Source organism: Candoia aspera, chromosome 1 (assembly GCF_035149785.1).
Source record: "Candoia aspera isolate rCanAsp1 chromosome 1, rCanAsp1.hap2, whole genome shotgun sequence".
Lineage (NCBI taxonomy): Eukaryota > Metazoa > Chordata > Lepidosauria > Squamata > Boidae > Candoia > Candoia aspera.
In genome coordinates, this window is record NC_086153.1 from 319,104,311 (window position 1) to 319,128,137 (window position 23,827).

Here is a 23,827-nt window from a genome sequence, read left to right on the forward strand (position 1 = left end):
TTGGAATTGTCTACCCTACCAAAACCAAGGTGCACGTGCAATACCTGAAGGGGCAGAAGTTGAAGGACTTAATTGCTAGATAAAGAAGAAGGCGAGGAGACAGTTGTTACAGTATTGGGGACTATGTGGATGGAGAGAGTACAGAGGGAACTGCCAAGGTGTAACGTTCAGGCTCATCAGTCTTCCTTATTGGATGACCTTATTGGTGGCTTTTTTTTTTCTTTGTATATCTCTCTATAGCAATGTTTCTCAACCTCAGCAATTTTAAGATGTGTGGACTTCAACTCCCAGAATTCCTCAGCCAGCTATGCTATGCTGGCTGGGGAATTCTGGGAGTTGAAGTCCACACATCTTAAAGTTGCTGAGGTTGAGAAACACTGCTGTACAACATGCCAGTGAACTGCCCATCCCTCTGTTCACTTTCAGGAAGCACTTGGCATTGGGGACCATCTTGGCAAACAGTGCTATTGCCAATGCAGTCTCATCCGAAGGGATTTCATTAGCTCTTGAACATCGTTAGCATCAATCTTCAGCTGCTTGGCAGGCTTTACACCTTTTTGTGTCATGTCTTTATATGTTTCTTCTCCCTCAGAATCTTTATACCACTGCAGATTGTTTGCCATGTTCCAAACAGGCTTGGGAAACCACTATACAGGCCTCAGTGATGTTTCTGATGGCTTGTTAAATTTTATACAATTTGCAGAAATTGTGTAAAGTGAAACCAGTTTCTTTCCCTGTTGCATCTAATGCCTATACAAATGTTCTACATAAATATATTCCTTAAAATCTGCAACAGCAAGCTACTGTGTATAAACAAGGAGCAAACCCCACACTGACTAGCACTGATAATGTTACCTAGCTGCAATCCGCAATCAAACAACCGGACTTAGAGAGCACCAAGGACTCCACAGATCAACCCTGAGCTACATATAGTCTCTTCTATTAGTAACCCCTGCCTGCTATACAGGCAAACTGTGTCCAGATCATGTCCTAGAAGTGTATGCCAATGTCACATAAATACCATGCATATTTTCTGTGCATAAAATGCCAGAGTCAGTCCTTGGAAACTCAGTCAAAATGTGGACAGCAAAGCAGGGAAAGAGGTTGATGGGATGACTGTGCAGGGATTAACTTCATGCAGCTAATTTGCATCTCAGCTGCCTTTGTGCAGATATTATTAATGGAAAGTATATGTAGAATTTTATTGTATAGTCAAAGATATTTGAAAGCTGCCAAGTTGAAAAGAGCTTTGAACTGAAAAGAGCTTTGAACTGCTTACTCAGATGTTTCTTAAACAAAAGAGCATATTGTTCTACCAGACAGTTCCAAGGAATCCTCCTGCTTCAGAAAAGTTGTTTTTCTGTCATATGTGGTGGTGACAGGGTTCTAGATGTCAGTCTAATTCTTTTGATCTTGCTTTGCTTAAAGATGTCAGAGCCATATTGAAACCAAAAGGTCGTGTGACTTCCGCATAAGGTGGACATTTGTAAGACCTTTGATGCTTTCTAGTGGAGTTGATAATCTCATTTATCAACAGTTGTTGTTTGTTGTTTATTCATTTAGTCACTTCTGACTCTTCATGACTTCATGGACCAGCCCACGCCAGAGATTCCTGTCGGTCGTCAACACCCCCAGCTCCCCCAGGGACGAGTCTGTCACCTCTAGAATATCATCCATCCACCTTGCCCTTGGTCGGCCCCTCTTCCTTTTGCCCTCCACTCTCCCTAGCATCAGCAACTTCTCCAGGGTGTCCTGTCTTCTCATTATGTCGCCAAAGTATTTCAGTTTTGCCTTTAATATTCCCTCAAGTGAGCAGTCTGGCTTGATTTCCTGGAGGATGGACTGGTTGGATCTTCTTGCAGTCCAAGGCACTCTCAGAATTTTCCTCCAACACCACAGTTCAAAAGCATCGATCTTCCTTCTCTCAGCCTTCCTTATGGTCCAGCTCTCGCAGCCATATGTTACTACTGGGAACACCATTGCTTTAACTATGTGGACCTTTGTTGTCAGTGTGATGTCTCTGCTCTTAACTATTTTATCGAGATTGGTCATTGCTCTTCTCCCAAGGATTAAGCGTCTTTTGATTTCCTGACTGCAGTCAGCATCTGCAGTAATCTTCGCACCTAGAAATACAAAGTCTTTCACTGCTTCTACATTTTCTCCCTCTATTTGCCAGTTATCAATCAAGTGGGTTGCCATAATCTTGGTTTTTTTGAGGTTTAGCTGCAAGCCAGCTTTTGCACTTTCGTCTTTCACCTTCATCATAAGGCTCCTCAGTTCCTCCTTGCTTTCAGCCATCAAGGTGGTATCATCTGCATATCTGAGATTGTTAATGTTTCTTCCAGCCATTTTAACTCCAGCCTTGGATTCCTCAAGCCCAGCATGTCGCATGATGTGTTCTGCATACAAGTTGAATAGGTACGGTGAGAGTATACAGCCCTGCCGTACTCCTTTCCCAATCTTAAACCAGTCTGTTGTTCCGTGGTCTGTTCTTACTGTTGCTACTTGGTCGTTATACAGATTCTTCAGGAGGCAGACAAGATGACTTGGTATCCCCATATCACTAAGAGCTTGCCACAATTTGTTATGGTCCACACAGTCAAAGGCTTTAGAATAGTCAATAAAATAGAAATAGATGTTTTTCTGAAACTCCCTGGCTTTTTCCATTATCCAGCGGATATTGGCAATTTGGTCCTGAGTTCTGCTGCCTTTTCTAAACCCAGCTTGTACATCTGGCAATTCTCGCTCCATGAATTGCTGAAGTCTACCTTGCAGGATCTTGAGCATTACCTTACTGGCATGTGAAATGAGTGCCACTGTTCAATAGTTTGAACATTCTTTAGTGTTTCCCCTTTTTGGTATGGGGATATAAGTTGATTTTTTCCAGTCTGATGGCCATTCTTGTGTTTTCCAAATTTGCTGGCATATAGCATACATTACCTTGACAGCATCATCTTGCAAGATTTTGAACAGTTCAGCTGGGATGCCGTCATCTCCTGCTGCCTTGTTATTAGCAATGCTTCTTAAGGTCCATTCAACCTCACTCTTCAGGACATCTGGCTCTAGCTCACTGGCCACACCGTCAAAGCTATCCGTGATATTATCCTTCCTATAAAGGTCTTCTGTATATTCTTGCCACCTTTTCTTGATCTCTTCTTCTTCTGTTAGGTCCTTGCCATCTTTGTTTTTGATCATACCCATTTTGGCCTGGAATTTACCTCCGATGTTTCTAATTTTCTGGAAGAGGTCTCTCGTCCTTCCTATTCTATTGTCTTCTTCCATTTCCACGCATTGCTTGTTTAAAAATAATTCCTTATCTCTTCTGGCTAACCTCTGGAATTTTGCATTTAATTGGGCATATCTCCCCCTATCACTGTTGCCTTTTGCTTTCCTTCTTTCTTGGGCTACTTCTAGTGTCTCAGCAGACAGCCATTTTGCCTTCTTGGTTTTCTCTTTCTTTGGGATGTATTTTGTTGCCGCCTCCTGAACAATGTTGCGGACTTCTGTCCATAGTTCTTCTGGGACCCTATCTACTAAGTCCAGTCCCTTAAATCTATTCTTCACCTCCACTGCATATTCCTTAGGAATATTAGTGAGCTCATATCTAGCTGATCTGTGGGTCTTCCCTAATCTCTTGAGTCTGATCCTAAATTGTGCAAGAAGAAGTTTGTGATCGGAACTACAGTCAGCTCCAGGTCTTGTTTTTACCAACTGTATAGATGTCCGCCACCTTTGGCTGCAAAGGATGTAGTCAATCTGATTTCGGTGTTGTCCATCTGGTGAAGTCCATGTATAAAGCCATCTCTTAGGTTGTTGGAAGAGAGTGTTTGTTATGCAGAGTGAGTTGTCTTGGCAAAATTCTATCAGCCTATGTCCTGCTTCGTTTTGTTCTCCCAGGCCATGCTTACCTGTAATTCCAGGTGTCATTTCACTGCCCACCTTAGCATTCCCGTCTCCCGTGATGAAAATAACATCTCTTTTAGGCGTGTTGTCCAGTAGGTGCTGCAGATCCTCATGGAACTGCTCTACTTCAGCTTCTTCAGCATCTGTGGTTGAGGCGTATATTTGGATCACTGTGATGTTAGATGGCTTGCCCTGAATTCGAATTGAGATCATTCTATCATTTTTTGGATTGTATCCAAGCACTGCTTTAGCCACTTTTCTATTAATTATGAAGGCTACTCCATTTCTTCTGTGCTCCTCTTGTCCACAGTAGTAGATCTAGTGGTCATTTGATGTGAAGTGGCCCATTGCAGTCCATTTCAGTTCACTGATGCCCAAAATGTCTATCTTTAATCTTGACATCTCACCAATAACCACATCCAATTTGCCCTGGCTCATAGATCTTACATTCCAGGTTCCAATGGCGTGTTGATCCTTAGAACATCGCATTTGCCATTCACCACCAGCACCGTCGGCCGCTAGCCGTCCTTTCGGCTTTGAGCTAGCTGCGTCATCACGTCTGGGGCTAGTTGAACTCCTCCTCTGTTCCTCCCCAGTAGCATTTTGACCATCTTCTGACCTGGGGGTCTCATCTTCCGATGGTATACCGACATATCTCTGGTTGTACTGTCCATTTAGTTTTCACGGCAAGAATACTGGGGTGGGTTGCCATTACCTTCCCCAGGGATCGCATTTAGTCTGACCTCTCTGTCATGACCTTCCCGTCTTGGGTGGCCCTTCACGGTTTAGCTCATGGCATCATTGAGGTGCTCAAGCTCCAGCACCACAACAAGATAACGATCCTTTGCTGAAGAAATTTAGTCATAGAAATAAATAATTATGAGAGACTTCCAGAGAAACCCAAATAGGTTTCACTTCATTTAATTCATCAATGGCTCTATTAAAAATAATTATAATCCCAAATGCTGCCAACTGGTCAGCTGCAAAATAGACATCTGCTTAATCTTTTTTAAATTAGAATTCTACCAGAATGAAATGGTAAATCTGTGTTTATACACAAGAAAAATGAAAACAACAACAAAGAGCTATTATGCTGCAAAAATCATAAAATAGCCACTTGTGTCTGTCTTTTCTAAACACTGAAGGTGAAATTATTGAAGAGACCATTCTCCACGGAAGCTTTTTTGGAAGAATTAGGATTCAAGTAAATTAGTTATATGGGATTTTTGGTGCAGGAAAATAACTTCAGGGGTTCCAAGGTGGTCTCTTGTACTCCTCTCTCAGAAACTGGGTCTTATTACTGTCTTCCCAAGCCTGTTTGTTTTAAAACTTTCTGCCATTCAAAGAAACATCAACTTCTGCTTTCAAAAAAGACCAATCCAATGAAATTCTCATGCATAGAATGTTGGGTTATGGCAATAATTTGATTAGAAGGTGGCCAAGGATTTTTGGTATGTGTCCTGCCTTTCATTGCACAATCAATTTTCTAGCACTCTGCAGCTCCTTTGGCTTCCCGGGGGAAGACATCATGAGATAATGTCTCTCACTTCATTTTTTTTTTTTTGCTAGCAGTGCTACCACCACTACTAAGGGAAAGTCCAGTCCTTAAGATATTATTGGAAAACGTTTCCTTCCCCTGAGTTAAATCTGGAGAAATTATCCACCCAGATTCTCTGTCCAGAAATCTGACAGAGAGTCTTCAAAGGACATTAATACCTAGTTCTAACTCCTACAATAATTCCCCATAACTTCAGATGAAGTGGAATGGGCTTTCCATCTTGAATCTCTCTTCAGCCCAGGGCTATCTCCCCAACCCCTTCCTTTCTCCATATTTGCCGGCACCTCCCAAACCAGATCCAATCCCTGTTTCCCCTTTCTTCTTTCAGAGCAGTTATCTCATTTGTGAAAGCTTTGAACGTGTGCTTTGATTTGGTGAAGGTTGGACTGAATCACTGCATCAAAACAGATTCATGCATCAGAACAGGAAACCACTATGAAGAACACATTGAAAGAAGTGACTGTGAAGCACTTCATAGCTTTACACAATGCTTCATAGATCTGAAAGGTTTTGTTTTTGGGTTTTTTTGCTGCTTCTGGAATTGTTGTAGGCCATATGTAAAATAGCAACTTCATTTCCATATATGGAGAATTCTAGCGAAGTGAGTGGAGATATGGCCTTTCTCATATACAACTGTGAGGGCCTTTTTCCACTTTCCCAGTAATGTGCTTTCCTCTTGTCCTTGAAGGAAAAAAATGAAAGCATACTGCTTCAAAAACCACCATCCACACACTGTTCTTCCTCCTGTGCCCCCAAAATGAGGCCAGCAAAGTTGCTGACCTCAAATTAGAGCAGAGCTGCAGCTGTTGGAAGCTGCTGTGGTGAAAATGTAGAGTTAAGAGCAGATGCAGAGAAGGGCAGAAGAGCAAGGAGAGCGAGACCTTCTGTCTCCATAGTTTCTTCTCCTCTCTGGTATATTTTCTTTTCCTTTCTTTTCCTTTTCTTTGCACTTGCTGGAGAGGAGGAAAACCATGCAGCAGAAGTTACTGATAGGAATAGCAACCTTATGGAATAACTGCCACGAGGCTGCTATTCCTACCTGAACTTAAAAAGGGGTGGGGGGGGGGAGAGAAAAAGAGCTTCTGTTCTCTCTAGCAACCAAACAGAAATGGGGGGTGGTTCTGCAGAGAGTAAACGAGAGCCCTGCAGTCATCAACCTTCTTCAGGGTCCTTTTTCCATGTGAATCAGAATGTTCATATTGGAGGTTGCAGTCTGTTTTTTAATGGAAAATGCCACTTTCCTGCTGGATCACTTGGGTCCTGCTTTGGTCTGCCTCAGGGGCAGGCTGGAACTGAACTAGAGGCTCTGTTGTGAGGCAATGTCCTCCTCAACAAATGGTTAGCAGACTATCTCTGCACTGGGCAAAGAGGGTATGTGGATGAAAGCCTTACTTTTTTCTCTCTTGCACTAATGTTACTCTTCTGAACTGGTCCTGCTAATGGGACCAGCTCAACTCGACTCTCACCATTCTGAATGTGGGTCAGTGCAAACCCATCTAGTACACAACATTACTTTCAGATTCTGCCTGAGACAGCTGCAAGTCTCAAAAATGAATGAATGTAGCCAGGCTACACTGCAAGTACTGCCTCAAATCTTTACTGCTGTAAAAATGGGGGGGGGGGGGAGATGCCAAGACAATGAATATCACTTTCCCTGTGGTCTGCCTATCTCATCCAGCCTGCTTCTCTTTTATCTGCTAAATGAAATAGAGTATGCTAGCAAGAGACTACATGGTACTCTAACACAACTGAATCCTACCCAGAAGAATCCACATTAAAACCAATTAAAATAAAATACTGTAATACAGTTGATATGATTAATGTATTTAATAATTTCCCCTCCTGTTACAGTTCAGCAGCAACTTTATAGGGCCTCTTGAGGCTGCACATAAGTCTTTAGCAGGAGAGGGTCACATCCCCAGGGCCAAAGGTTGTGCATTCTGACAGAAAATGTGCTAGAGGCACAGACACCATTCTGTCTAGTCTCCAGAGAGCTGATCATGAAAAGAACCAAAAGTATGGACTGAAGGATACTTGGGATATTAATTTTCAAGGTTGCGTCTGGATCCTCCTGTTCTTCAAAAGAGCTCTAACCAAGGGCAATTCAATTAGACATGACAGATTTAATATCAGCACTTTAATTTATTGCTTATGAGGGTGGTGGGAGGGGGGACATGGGTGATCATGCTGATCTGCCCTGCAGAGGCACATCTCTTTGACCTGGCATGGTGAAGAGTTGAGGCACTTCCAGTCTTCCTCAACTGGACACTACATTTTGATAACAGTGACTTCTGCTGCTCCACTTCAACAAAGAAAAGCAAGGTGCTGCTTCCTTTTGTGGGTTCACTTTCCAGCCAAAGCTTCAACAATCTGCACAGCGCTGCCTGTGTAAAACTGTGTAAAGGACTCCTCCAGGGAAGGCAGACCTATCGGCTCTTATGAAAAGTTGAAAATCATCCCAGAAGAAGGCGGTGGCTAATTGCTTCCATATTACTGCCACAAAAAATGACATAAACCTGTCCATATAGTCACCAGGAGTTGTAGGAGATTTAGTGTTTGATTTAATTTTTCAAGCATTTATATTCTGCATTTTCACCCTTTTTATATTTTGGGACAATGTATTTAGCAAAGATTAATAGCACAATAAAACTTGATAACAAACAGCAGATAAAATCCAAAAAAAATAAATTGAGGTGTGGAATAGATTAATGTGCATGGGTTGATAAAAATGAAGGGTTTTTTTTCCCTTCCTGGTGTTGAAAAGATTGTAAAACCTTGGTGGGGGGAAGAGTGTTCTAAAATGGGGGTATCACTGCTGAGAAAGCTCGTTTGTGGCAGTCGAGTAACATATTTCTCAATTTAGGAAGCAACTGGGAGAAATACCTTGGGAGAAAAGTTTGAAGCACAGGCAGATTGGTATATTGCTATTATGAGCTAAAAGTGTTAAAAACTGATCTCAGGAGCTCAGGATAAATCCTATTTAAATATAGTTCCTTTTTTTATACATCATAGCTCTATTGTCATAGCGCTTCCTCAGTGATAACACCAGCCCTAATATATTTTAGATTGTTCTACTAAGTGCAGCCCATAACATGTTTTGACAAACAGACTATTGCATTTAAAGTACAACAATTTTCATGTTTATTTTTAAAGTAAATATACGATTCAAGGAAAATACTGTAGAAGAGATTTTAGAATTCTCATCTGTGCATGTAGCTGTCAAGTGTTTTCACATATCTTTATTAGGTAAAGATACTGTATATAATGCAGATGCATTATACAGATGCATCCAGTGCGGCCCTCAAAATGACACTCATTATACAGCATAATGCCGTAGGGGGTCACGAGCAGAATGGTGGCAGTCCACAAGACTGAAATCAGGGGTTTGCTGTTGACATTCAGCCACATCTCTAAAATTATCTTTAATGCCCCAAATATGAAAGAAGGAAGGCAGTTTTGTCCCAACTCCCCTTCTTCAGCTGAAAGTCAAGTGTTATTGGAATATCACAGGCCACATGGTTCCCTGATCCTACTGATCAAGCAATGTCTTCAAATTCTCTTGCATCAAAGTGCATCAAAGAGCAGGATAGCTGTCCTTTCCTCTGTCAAGGTCTAGCAGTGGAAACATGCCTGCTTCCTGTTGTCAACTTCCTTATATCTTACCACAATTGTTTAGAAGAGTAACACGGCAGAGGGAGTAGATTCTCAATCATGGCACATAATGAGGTTATAAATCTGAAGCAATCTGTCTGAGTTTGCTTGAACTTTTTTGGGGGGTCATGCAGCAACCTCTTGTAATACAATTTATAGGAGCACTCTAAATGGATATTTTGGAATGGATTTAATAGCTTTACGAAGAAGAACATGGAGAATTGGGAATAAAATAATCCCGCTAATGATTTTTAGATAACAACATGGCAGAAAGCAAATGTTTGCCCTGCTGGATTTGCTGCTAATGGCATGCTTACATTATGTGCTGCTTTAAAATGTATTTATTTATGGTGGTTAAATGCATTCATTCAGAAGTTAAGTGCTGTTCCTGTTCATAACCACAGCATAACAAAACTTGTTAAAATGTTCTTGTTTTCACAAGAAACAAGTACTGTTTCTTAATGCACTTGCTTGGTAGTTGAATATTCTTCATAACCTGAAATAACAACGGTCGCTAAAATGCTGACGTGCTGTGGCATGTTCATTTCCCACTGAAATACACTACTTTTCTACTTGCCTACATATCCTAGATTTCTCTTTAAGCAGAGAAATAAATAATAACTATTTAATAATTACGTGAATCAATGAAATAATTAATTGAATAAGCATAACATGAAACTAGGCTGGAAACAGCTGCTTGTCTGCTCATTTATGATGTATAAGAATTCAGTAGTGTTGACTTAAGCTATGAACTGAGGCCAAGATGGTGCCCAGTGTCTCTTTATACACAAACTTACTGGCCTATTAATGATATCTTTCTTCACTAGCAGTGATAGGATACTGTAATGTCTACTACACCATAGCAAGCTACTATACAGAGTTCAGGGCAAGTTGTGTAACATACACAATTGTGTCCTCCAACAAAATGGCTCACCAAGGAGTCTAGGAGCAGCCTTCCAACATCTGCGAATCACAAAATTCTGCTTGACTACAAGGCTGGTCCTGACTTCAGAGGCATGTTTCAATAAATGGATGAATGTTTTCTCTGCCGCTCATTTCTGGCTATTGATGTTGGAAAAATTACTGCAGGTATGTATACATGTATTTAAACAATTTATATAGCTGCCTATCTCAGAAAAGTGACTTTGGGTGGTGTACAGAGTTTAAAGCCAAAAAACCAATAATACAGTTCATAAAATCAATATCCAAAGACATGGACAGTCCAAAAGGTTTTTCCTACCTTAATCCCATTATATGTATGTCACTACAGAAATAAAGTAGGACATCAGAACAGAAGTAGGACATCAGGTGATATCTCCTCTCTTCTGCACCCTGAAGGAAACGTATTGATGGATAGATGATATATTTAACTGTTGGTGTTCTGCTGAAGGCAAGTTGGACTAGCAAGTTTTGAAAATTTGTTTACAAACCTTTATAAAGCTACTAATTCACCTGTTCAGCCATACTTCCTGTCCAAAAAGCTCATAACAAAAGGTCTCAAACAGATAACTCTTTCTCAGACCTGCTACTTATTTCTTAAAATGAAACATGAAAAACAAAGGAATAAACCTTGACCTTTTCAATTCAAGTAGTGATCTCTCTACATGATACTCTGAAGAGCTTTGCTACATTTAAGTACCCAGTTGAGTTATTTCCTTAAATAGAGACCAAGAAGCAGCAAGAAGACTTTGTTGCAAGGAGATAGAATCTAGCAGGAGGTGTTCCCAAGCAAACTTAATTGAACTGATTGGGAACTATGCAAGAGAAATTGTAAATCCAATGGTGGGGTGAGGTATCATCAATATCCTGATGATACCCAGCTTTATATATCCACCCCTGGCTGCCTGAGTGATGCCATGGATGTCTTGACCCAGTGCCTGGAGGCTGTAAGGGTCTGGATGGGGTGCAATGGGCTTCAGCTCAACCCAAGCAAGACTGAGTGGCTTTGGGTTTGTGGGCCTTCCGGTGACAAGGTTTTTCCATCATTGGTCCTGGATGGGGTTGCACTGCCCCAGACGGACCCAGTGCGCAATCTGGGGATCCCCATAAACTCACGGCTCCTGCTGGAAGAGCAGGTGGCAGCTGTGGCTAGGAGGGCCTTTGCACACCTTCAGGTTGTGTGCCAGTTGCGCCCATTCCTGGACTGGGAGGCACTGTTCACTGTCACTCATGCCCTTGTGACCTCCCGTCTGGATTTCTGCAATGCACTCTACATGGGGTTCCCCTTGAACAGCATTCAGAAGCTTCAGCTGGTACAGAATGCAGCTGCATGGATAGTAAATGGTGTCGGATACTCGACACATGTAACACCATTGTTACATGAGCTGCATTGGTTGCTGGTGTGCTTCCGGGTGCAATTCAAGGTGCTGGTTGTCACCTTTAAAGCCCTTCATGGCTTGGAACTGGGTTACCTAAGGGACCACCTTCTCCCAGTTGTCTCTACCCGTCCAATTTGATCTGGTAGATTGGGCATGCTACAGATCCCATCAGCCAAAGAATGTCAGTTGGTGGGGACAAGAAGGTGTGCCTTTTCAGCTGTAGTGCCTGCCCTCTGGAATATTCTCCCCTCAGAGATCAGGATGTCCCCGACCCTGCTGGCCTTTCGTAAGGCCATGAAGACCTGGTTATGTGCCTGGGCCTGGGGCCCTGAGTGTGGTAATAGTCCCATTTCTTGGTTGTATTAACACCTTACATTGTTTACTTGGCAGCCATGTATACTTACTGTGTACTGTCACTTTTTGAATTGTAATTGTTTAAATGTTTTATGGTTTTATCATTGTAAGCCTCCCAGAGTCACTTGCTGAGATGGGCAGCTATAGAAATTGAATGAATGAATGAATGAATGAATGAATGAATGAATGAATGAATGAATAAATAAATAAATAAATAAATAAATGCAGCTCCCATGCATTTTGAAGGCAATTTGCAAAGTAAGACTTGCTGGTGGATTGAGTATCATTGGATTATATTGACTACACCCACAAAAAAATGCAGGATAAAAGAAAATAGGGCCAAGCAATAGACATTTCCATATGCAAATACACCCTTATGAAGTGAATAAGTAATTTAATACAGAAATAAATGTTAGAACAGCCTTACCAGCTGACACCCTTTAAACATACTGTGATTACAAGTCCCAATTTTCACATTATGCACATTATGCACATTATGCATTATGCATACTAGGTTGGGGACATCAGCAAAGGATCGTTACCTTGTCATGATGCTGGAGCTTGAGCACCTCAATGATGCCATGAGCTAAACCGTGAAGGGCCACCCAAGATGGGAAGGACAAGAGACCTCTTCCAGAAAATTAGAAACATCGGACGTAAATTCCAGGCCAAAATGGGTATGATCAAAAACAAAGATGGCAAGGACCTAACAGAAGAAGAAGAGATCAAGAAAAGGTGGCAAGGATATACAGAATACCTGTATAGGAAGGATAACAATATCAGGGATAGCTTTGACGGTGTAGTCAGTGAGCTAGAGCCAGACATCCTGAAGAGTGAGGTTGAATGGGCCTTAAGAAGCATTGCTAATAACAAGGCAGCAGGAGACGATGGCATCCCAGCTGAACTGTTCAAAATCTTGCAAGATGATGCTGTCAAGGTAATGCATGCTATATGCCAGCAAATTTGGAAAACACAAGAATGGCCATCAGACTGGAAAAAATCAACTTATATCCCCATACCAAAAAAGGGAAACACTAAAGAATGTTCAAACTATCGAACAGTGGCACTCATTTCACATGCCAGTAAGGTAATGCTCAAGATCCTGCAAGGTAGACTTCAGCAGTTCATGGAGCGAGAATTGCCAGATGTACAAGCTGGGTTTAGAAAAGGCAAAGGAACTTGGGACCAAATTGCCAATATCCGCTGGATAACGGAAAAAGCCAGGGAGTTTCAGAAAAACATCTATTTCTGTTTTATTGACTATTCTAAAGCCTTTGACTGTGTGGACCATAACAAATTGTGGCAAGTTCTTAGTGATATGGGGATACCAAGTCATCTTGTCTGCCTCCTGAAGAATCTGTATAACGACCAAGTAGCAACAGTAAGAACAGACCACGGAACAACGGACTGGTTTAAGATTGGGAAAGGAGTACGGCAGGGCTGTATACTCTCACCCTACCTATTCAACTTGTACGCAGAACACATCATGCGACATGCTGGGCTTGAGGAATCCAAGGCTGGAGTTAAAATCGCTGGAAGAAACATTAACAATCTCAGATATGCAGATGATACCACCTTGATGGCTGAAAGCGAAGAGGAACTGAGGAGCCTTATGATGAAGGTGAAAGACGAAAGTGCAAAAGCTGGCTTGCAGCTAAACCTCAAAAAAACCAAGATTATGGCAACCCGCTTGATTGATAACTGGCAAATAGAGGGAGAAAATGTAGAAGCAGTGAAAGACTTTGTATTTCTAGGTGCAAAGATTACTGCAGATGCTGACTGCAGTCAGGAAATCAGAAGACGCTTAATCCTTGGGAGAAGAGCAATGACAAATCTTGATAAAATAGTTAAGAGCAGAAACATCAGACTGACAACAAAGGTCCACATAGTTAAAGCAATGGTGTTCCCCGTAGTAACATATGGCTGTGAGAGCTGGACCATAAGGAAGGCTGAGAGAAGGAAGATCGATGCTTTTGAACTGTGATGTTGGAGGAAAATTCTGAGAGTGCCTTGGACTGCAAGAAGATCCAACCAGTCCATCCTCCAGGAAATAAAGCCAGACTGCTCACTTGAGGGAATGATATTAAAGGCAAAACTGAAATACTTTGGCGACATAATGAGAAGACAGGACACCCTGGAGAAGATGCTGATGCTAGGGAGAGTGGAGGGCAAAAGGAAGAGGGGCCGACCAAGGGCAAGGTGGATGGATGATATTCTAGAGGTGATGGACTCGTCCCTGGGGGAGCTGGGGGTGTTGACGACCGACAGGAAGCTCTGGCGTGGGCTGGCCCATGAAGTCACGAAGAGTCGGAAGCGACTAAACAAATAAACAACATGACTAAATTTACTCCTTGCATCTTTAATAGAACCACAAAAGTATCATATCTAGTATCTGACTAGATCTCTAGATTTGTGCCAAATTTTTTCTTAGCCCTTACTGATGCACTGTAAAGGCCATAACTAGTACAGGTAGTCCTCGCTTACTGACTGCAATTGGGACTGGCAACTCAGCTGCTAACTGATATGGTGGTAAAATGAATAGTCCTGTGACTGCACCGGACTTAATATGACAGTTCCCGCAGTTCTGGCTGTGGTTGTTCAGCAAATCACTGTGGGGTGTTAAGCGCAATGTCATGTGACCGTGACTTGTGACTTCCTGCCAGCTTCCCCATCGACTTTGCTTGTCAGAAGCCAGCCGTGAAGGTTGCAAATAGTGATCATGTGACTGCAGGGACACTGCAATGGCCACAACTTGAGGACTGGTCCTAAGTCTCCATTGTAACTTCGAATGGTTGCTGAATGAATGGGTGATAAGCAAGGACTATCTGTACTAATGGTGCATAAAAATGCACCATACCTTAAATTTAAATTCAGACTTTCTCCAAGTTGACCTCCAGAAGTTTGAGAGGATAACTATCAATGCCAGGAAGTATATGGGTTAGTTATAGACCAAAACATCTGGAAAAATTGGGAAATGTTACAAATTAGTGATATTTCATATAGCACATGTCTTCCTACAATAAAGGAAAAAAATAAACTTGTTTTATTTCAGGATTCAGAAGCTCCAAAACTTGCTTTTGAGGTTGCCATTCATCTGGTATGCCCCAATCACCCTCTGGCCAGCTGGGAAAAAATATTCTCCCTAAAATATCTCAGATAAGGGCAGCAGCACAGAGTGGTGCACACAGGATTCAGGAAGGAATGAGGCAAGGCTTCTCAGCTGTAGTCTTGGGGAAGGAGCATTGCTGGATAGCAGATAGCTTAATACAGCAGAAACAATGTGTACTGAGAAAGAAACATTTAAATTTGAACAGTGCTTCTCAACCTTGGCAACTTTGAGAAGTGTGCACTTCAACTCCTAGAATTCCCCAGCCAGTCTGGGAGTAGAAGTCCACACATCTTAAAGTCCCCAAGGTTGAGTAACCCTGCTTTAAGGTATGCTATCATACGTTCTATCATTCTAGCCTTCTTTTTCTTCCATCTCTGGCCTGGGCAGTTCACGTCTGTACCTGACTCACTCACTTCCGTAATGGAGAACAGCACAGTACAGGCTCTCAGCCTTGGATACACTTAAACACCTTAGGCTTTCCTATCACCATGTTATTTCTTAAATAAAGCTTATCTTTGTTTTTTCCATATGCACAAGCACCAGCCACTTGAATATGTGCTTTAAAATGTTATCTTTCTAACTCGGTGTTTCTCAACTTTGGCAGCTTTAAGATGTGTGGACTTCTACTCCCAGAGTGGCTGGGGAATTCTAGGAGTTGAAGTGCACACTTCTTAAAGTCCCCAAGGTTGAGTAACCCTGCTTTAACACATATTTAAATTGCGGGGATTGTGAGACTTGTATTTCTTACAACAGACATAAACACCACCGGTTGTCATGATAGAGACTTGAGATTTCCTATCATAAACACTGACCTAGGCATGGAGACTTGTGAATTAAAACAGCAAATGTTGATTTCAGTGCAGTAGCACAAACCTTTGATTCCAGAGCAGTGCTTCAGGTCCTGTGAGCTTTGATGGGAGTGACCATAGAAGTTATAACTTATTAAATGAGCCTTTCACAGTTTCCTTGTGGGCTAGCTAACTAAATGATGCATGCCCTTCTCCAGAGACTGCTCTTGAAAATATTTATCTGTGGTGACCCTAGTTGACAGGCACCTTCTCTTCCTGCAGGTTGAATTGCTACTCTTAAGAAACAGCAGCATTGATTTTTATTCATTTATTTATTTTCTACTAAGGGACGCGGTGGCGCTGCGGGTTAAACCGCTGAGCTGCTGAGCTTGCCGATTGGAAGGTCGGCGGTTCGAATCCGCGTGACAGAGTGAGCTCCCGTTGCTAGTCCCAGCTCCTGCCAACCTAGCAGTTCGAAAACATGCAAATGTGAGTAGATTAATAGGTACCACTTCAGCGGGCAGGTAACGGCATTCCATGTAGTCATGCCGGCCACATGACCATGGAAGTGTCTACGGACAAATGCCGGCTCTTCGGCTTTGAAACGAAGATGAGCACCGCCCCCTAGAGTCGGACACAACTGGACTTAATGTCAAGGGAAACCTTTACCTTTACCTATTTATTTTCTATATGCTTGAAATCCTTTGGTGCAAATGTTGGGGTATACATATTTTAATACATGCAATAAATAATAAAACATGAGGAGGACGATGATAACAACTCCAAAATGTCGCAACGCAGAGTGAATTTTAACCTTCTACTCACCCTATATCAGTGTTTCTCAACCTTGGCCACTTTAAGATCTGTGGACTAACTCCCAGAATACCCTAGCCAGCCATGGTGGCTAGGGAATTCTGGGAGTTGAAGTCCACACATCTTAAAGTGGCTAAGGCTGAGAAACACTGCTGTAAGCATTCCCTATCAACTTCTTAAAGCAGGGATGAAGAATCCTATCTGGGAGCCAAGGTTGAGAAACACTGCACTATATGCTTTTCTTGGATGCTCCTTCTCATTGTCTTTCTTCCAAATATTTTGACAGCTCCCTGTCACTGAACACACACACTCCTCATTCAATTGTTTTGTGAAAATCCCATCTCTTCCCCTTGTTTTTCCTGAGAAAATTGGTTTATAATGGAGATACTATTATACAAAACATAGCATTAAGTAACCTGTATTTTTTCCAGACAAATCCAGGTTAAACAAAGATTTCATTATGAGGCTTGAAAGTAGTGCAAGCTGTCAGAAAAGGTAATATATATATAATATAGATGTGGGGCCAAATTTTTGTTTAGCTTAAGACTGAATTAACTTAATTCTGAACTGGTCCAGAAATCAGACCACAGATGTAGTTATTTGCTATACCATATTTGCCCACAGTTAAAAAAGTGGACAAGAAAGCTTATATTAGGAAAAATGTGCATTAAATTGTGTGTATTCATGAAAATGGTAAAGAAAATGCATTATATTAGAGAAAAATGATTGTAAAATGCATAATTAAGATAAATATGCATAAAATATTTACAAACTCACAAACTTGCATCTACCATGTTGGCAGAACATACAAGAAAGAACGCCACATTCTTGTTTTTAATTGTGCTTTCCCATTGCTCTCCTATGCTCCTTATCATTATATTTAGGGGCTATTCTGACTCAAGAATTGTTCAGTCATAATCCTGCCAATGATAATTTTGCCCTACTGGCTCCTCAGCTAAGCATATAGGGAGCTTGTTGTTAACTGCCTTTTTCCATTGCTTTACCAGGTAAAGGTGACGTTTTTGGGGACATCTTCTGGAAAGAGACCACTCTCGCTCATGCGTGTGCCAACGTGCGGGCACTAACATATTGCGATTTGCACATTATCAAGCGGGAAGCTTTGCTTAAAGTTCTGGACTTTTATACAGCTTTTGCAAACTCTTTCTCAAGGAACCTCACTTTAACCTGCAATCTGAGGAAACGGGTAAGGTATCTTTAATCAAATTTTATATGGAAAGTTGTTTGTATGCGGTGATCTAGTTTCTAAGTCAGTAGCTTCTCTCCAAGGAGCTAATCTGGATGCTCCGCATTTAGTTCAAGTGAACAGTGATAGCTCTTTCCCCATGAATGGTGAGAATGTTGACAGCAAACCAGAAAAGAATTAGTGATAAAGAGGCAGTGAGACTATGCAGGAGAAGGAAGGGCCTTCTGTGGTGCACTGATTTAGGTCTGCAGGTCAGAAGGTCCCCATTCTACGTTAAGGGATATGAAATGTTGAAGAAGCATCTGTTAGGGTTTGCTTCAGGTCCTTTATTAGTTCCATGGAGAATAAGCAGGTAGAAGAACCTGTGGTTATAACTGGCTGAACTATTCTGTTCCTAGAAAGGTGCTGGGCAACCAAATACATTAAGGAGGGAGGGAGAAAGCAGAAGGTTCTGCGAGGTTTTGGAGTGAGTGGTCTATAACAGTGAATGCAAGAAAGGGGTCCATTCAGAGAAAACGTAGGGAATTTGGCAGAGAAGGTGCCAGGAGAGTATCAGATTGGAGTTAAAATGTTGTCTCATTTTGCTCCCATCAATTCTTCTCCTCCATTTCCGTCTCCATCTGTCTTCCCATTCATGCACACTGTTCAGTGTATGTTCCTGAAACTCTCCCCAGTTCCCTGAATTGATGTAATATATTTTTAATTAAATTTGACTGTAAACTAAGTCAAATTTAATTTGTTTTGGTGTGGCCCCTTCTGTTTTTTTAATCATACAGTTAGTTCACTCAAAGGCTAAGTCTCCTCCTTCTCCTTAAAGAAGTTGGGTGTTACTGGTATAAGGACTCAACGTTCTTAAGATTAACCTAAATATGCCAAAAATAATAAAATAGGAACTCTAAAGAATATTTTCATATTTACTTTATAGTCAAGCAACAAATCTCTCTATCCATTAGCCCCCTTGTAAATAATATTGTAAACATGAGTTATCTATTAAAAATATTTCTTTAGGATTGCTTTGGAAGATGTTTGTTGCTGAAAAAAATATGTTCTCTTTTTTATGTTGGTGTTTTAAAAACAGAGTAATAATTGTCATATAAAAATTGTCTGCATGAACAATTCTCCTAAGTCTGATGAATAGATTTATAGAGCATTAACTCCAATGTTTTATTGCTGGAATGGATTTATTTATTTTCTATAGCCCTACTACATCATGGGATTAGACCTTTGTAGGCACAAAAGATCTCCACATATTATGATAATTTGTACCCAAATCCACATAGGTAAAGCATATGCGGATTTAGGATTGATAGAAGACTCAAGAGACCATCTCTGTTTCTGCATAAGGAGCACTAACAGCAATCTGAAGTTCAACAGCATGCATGTATCATCCATAATTCCAGATGTAGCTGAAATCTGATGCACACTGACCATCTTGCTAGCAGTGAATTTATGACTCTGATAAATCTGTGAATTGTAAATTCAGTCAGATTGGTAGAATACAAACTGTTCTGCAGGCTGGGTTTATTCCATGGCCTTCTGGCTGCTAAACATATGTTCTGCAAGTTCTGATGAACAATGGAAATTCCAGAGATCATAGCTTTGGTTTCCAGTTTTTGTTTGGTAATTGTCCAAAACTTTATCTAAGGAAAAAGACCAGAAACATCACATTTGTAAAGAAAAACTCATGTTCAGATTCCAAAGTGTGAATGGATATGATAATGAAGATGGACTTAGTAGAACTTTCTGTTAGCCACCATTTTAATTTCTCATCAAAATTTAAAGAACTTTTCACTGTTTCTATTGGTTTCCCCAAATTTGCCAGAAGGTGTTTCTCTGGTCTTTATAAAAAGAACATGGCTTGTTCCTTTCAAGCAACACCCATCACATTGATTTGAAGCTGAGAGAGTAGGGTGAATGCTTCCAGTTCATTGCAGATGTTGTATTTTTGGAGAAATTGTACAATCAGAACTGAGAATAGATAGTAGACTGATTAAACACTCCAGCCATCTTTTAGCTCTGAGCACTATTTGTATTATGCTTTTCTTTTTTGGCTCAATTTAAAGATTCTGAATGTGTTTTTAAAATGCTTTCAAAGACTTTTTAAAAAAAAAAATGAAAATGGGTTTCTGTTCATATAAGGAAATCTTCCTCTGTTGCTCCAGTTTTACAGAAATAGTGTTTTTAATCAGTGATACATGTTTTTTTAATGTAGTGGGTTACACCCAGTGGCATCATTCTATCAATTGAGAATATCTTGTTTTTTTCCTTGTTCAAGTCTCATCTAATACTTGAATGCTGCTTGTATAAGCTGTTGTCCAAATACTTTCACAAAGTGATTTCATTGCACTGGGAGTTGTTTGTATTTGTTTTTTTCAGTAGTATTGCACAAGAACTAGCATAATATATACATACAAGTAAAACTCTATTTAGCACTACTTTAATAGTAGAACAGGGGATTGGTAACCTGTGGCCTTCTGGATGATTTACAACTTCCCACTACCCTACCAACCATGTCCACTGATGAAGGATTCTCGGGATTAGAGTTTAGCACTTCTGAAGGACCAGAGATTCCACTCCTCTTGGCCAATGTTCCATTGGATACAGCCAAATGATTTTATTTAAGAAGACTGAGTTGTCATTTTTCCTTCTTAAGCTAATTTCGTTGGCTAGCTAAAGCTTAGGAACCAAGAAATCACTACCTGCATCCCAGCAGTCATCCCAGCAAAATAAAATTAGCTTTATTATATATTTTATGATCTTGCAACTTGCTATATAAAGCAAAGAAACATGAAAAGATAATTTTCTAGAGCAATTCTTAATGTAAACAAAGGAAGAATCTGATAAGGGATTAATTGGCATTTTCTCACCTCTGGTTTATCTCTGCTACATTTTCAAGGGAAAATGGTAATGAGGGTAGGTCTTGGATAGGTATGGTCTTCAGCATTTATAGGGACTTTCTCACAGGGTTTGTTCTAGCGGTTGTTAAAGCAACTCAGCTGTTACAGATAGTTGTTAGACTGTTTGACAGGGCCCATATATATAGTCACCCAGAGTCACTGGTCTGAGATGGGCATCTATATAAATTGAATAAAAAAATAAATAAATAGATGGTTTATGGATGGGAAATTCCTGGAAAAAAATTACTTGGGCACTACTACTACTTTGTTGTTTATTCGTTTAGTCGCTTCCGACTCTTCGTGACTTCATGGACCAGCCCACACCAGAGCTTCCTGTCGGTCGTCAATACCCCCAGCTCCCCCAGGGACGAATCCATCACCTCTAGAATATCATCTATCCACCTTGCCCTTGGTTGGCCCCTCTTTCTTTTGCCTTCCATTCTCCAGAGCATCAACATCTTCTCCAGGGTGTCCTGTCTTCTCATTATGTGGCCAAAGTATTTCGGTTTTGCCTTTAATATCATTCCCTCAAGTGAGCAGTCTGGCTTTATTTCCTGGAGGATGGACTGGGTTGATCTTCTTGCAGTCCAAGGCACTCTCAGAATTTTCCTCCAACAACACAGTTCAAAATCATCGATCTTCCTTCTCTCAGCCTTCCCTATGGTCCAGCTCTTGCAGCCATATGTTACTACTGGGAACACCATTGCTTTAACTATGCGGACCTTTGTTGTCAGTGTGATGTCTCTGCTCTTAACTATTTTATCGAGATTTGTCATTGCTCTTCTCCCAAGGATTAAGCGTCTTCTGATTTCCTGACTGCAGTCAGCATCTGCAGTAATCTTTGCACCTAGAAATACAAAGTCTTTCACTGCTTCTACATTTTCTCCCTCTATTTGCCAGTTATCAATCAAGCGGGTTGCCATAATCTTGGTTTTTTTGAGGTTTAGCTGCAAGCCAGCTTTTGCACTTTCTTCTTTCACCTTCATCATAAGGCTCCTCAGTTCCTCTTCACTTTCAGCCATCAAGGTGGTATCATCTGCATATCTGAGATTGTTAATGTTTCTTCCAGCGATTTTAACTCCAGCCTTGGATTCCTCAAGCCCAGCTTGTCGCATGATGTGTTCTGCGTACAAGTTGAATAGGTAGGGTGAGAGTATACAGCCCTGCCGTACTCCTTTCCCAATCTTAAACCAGTCCGTTGTTCCGTGGTCTGTTCTTACTGTTGCTACTTGGTCGTTATACAGATTCTTCAGGAGGCAGACAAGATGACTTGGTATCCACAAATCACTAAGAGCTTGCCACAATTTGTTACGGTCTGCACATTCAAAGGCTTTAGAATAGTCAATAAAACAGAAATAGATGTTTTTCTGAAACTCCCTGGCTTTTTCCGTTATCCAGCGGATATTGGCAATTTGGTCCCGAGTTCCTCTGCCTTTTCTAAACCCAGCTTGTACATCTGGCAATTCTCGCTCCATGAACTGCTGAAGTCTACCTTGCAGGATCTTGAGCATTACCTTACTGGCATGTGAAATGAGTGCCACTGTTCGATAGTTTGAACATTCTTTAGTGTTTCCCCTTTTTGGTATGGGGATATAAGTTGATTTTTTCCAATCGGATGGCCATTCTTGTGTTTTCCAAATTTGCTGGCATATAGCATGCATTACCTTGACAGCATCATCTTGCAAGATTTTGAACAGTTCAGCTGGGATGCCGTCGTCTCCTGCTGCCTTGTTATTAGCAATGCTTCTTAAGGCCCATTCAACCTCACTCTTCAGGACGTCTGGCTCTAGCTCACTGACCACACCGTCAAAGCTATCCCCGATATTGTTATCCTTCCTATACAGGTCTTCTGTATATTCTTGCCACCTTTTCTTGATCTCTTCTTCTTCTGTTAGGTCCTTGCCATCTTTGTTTTTGATCATACCCATTTTGGCCTGGAATTTACCTCCAATGTTTCTAATTTTCTGGAAGAGGTCTCTTGTCCTTCCTATTCTATTGTCTTCTTCCACTTCTGCGCATTGCTTGTTTAAAAATAATTCCTTATCTCTTCTGGCTAACCTCTGGAATTTTGCATTTCATTGGGCATATCTCCCCCTATCACTGTTGCCTTTTGCTTTCCTTCTTTCTTGGGCTACTTCTAGTGTCTCAGCAGACAGCCATTTTGCCTTCTTGGTTTTCTCTTTCTTTGGGATGTATTTTGTTGCCGCCTCCTGAACAACGTTGCGAACTTCTGTCCATAGTTCTTCCGGGACCCTATCTACTAAGTCCAGTCCCTTAAATCTATTCTTCACCTCCACTGCATATTGCTTAGGAATATTAGTGAGCTCATATCTAGCTGATCTGTGGGTCTTCCCTAATCTCTTTAGTCTGATCCTAAATTGTGCAAGAAGAAGTTTGTGATCGGAACTACAATCAGCTCCAGGTCTTGTTTTTACCGACTGTAGAGATGTCCGCCACCTTTGGCTGCAAAGGATGTAGTCAATCTGATTTCGGTGTTGTCCATCTGGTGAAGTCCATATATAAAGCCGTCTCTTAGGTTGTTGGAAGAGAGTGTTTGTTATGCAGAGTGAGTTGTCTTGGCAAAATTCTATCAGCCTATGTCCTGCTTCGTTTTGTTCTCCCAGGCCATACTTACCTGTAATTCCAGGTGTCATTTGACCGCCCACCTTAGCATTCCAGTCTCCCGTGATGAAAATAACATCTCTTTTAGGCGTGTTGTCTAGTAGGTGCCGCAGATCCTCATAGAACTGCTCTACTTCAGCTTCTTCAGCATCTGTGGTTGGGGCGTATATTTGGATCATTGTGATGTTAGATGGCTTGCCCTGAATTCGAATTGAGATCATTCTGTCATTTTTTGGATTGTATCCAAGCACTGCTTTAGCCACTTTACTATTAATTATGAAGGCTACTCCATTTCTTCTGTGGTCCTCTTGTCCACAGTAGTAGGTCTGGTGGTCATCTGATGTGAAGTGGCCCATTCCAGTCCATTTCAGTTCACTGACGCCCAAAATGTCTATCTTTAATCTTGACATCTCACCAATAACCACATCCAATTTGCCCTGGCTCATAGATCTTACATTCCAGGTTCCAATGGCGTGTTGATCCTTAGAACATTGGATTCGCCGTTCACCACCAGCACCGTCGGCCGCTAGCCGTCCTTTCGGCTTTGAGCTAGCTGCGTCATCACGTCTGGGGCTAGTTGAGCTCATCCTCTGTTCCTCCCCAGTAGCAT

The 23,827-nt window shown here is 41.3% G+C and overlaps 1 protein-coding gene across 1 annotated transcript in view; it reads left to right on the top strand.

Annotated features, from left to right (window-relative positions):
- The window catches only part of KCNH5 (potassium voltage-gated channel subfamily H member 5), a 196,649-nt gene that overhangs the window by 152,043 nt on the left and 20,779 nt on the right, over positions 1 to 23,827 (top strand). The window contains exon 9 of the mRNA XM_063293905.1: positions 17,502 to 17,698. Coding sequence (XP_063149975.1) covers positions 17,502 to 17,698 — 197 coding nt within the window. The remainder of the gene's footprint in view (positions 1 to 17,501; positions 17,699 to 23,827) is intronic.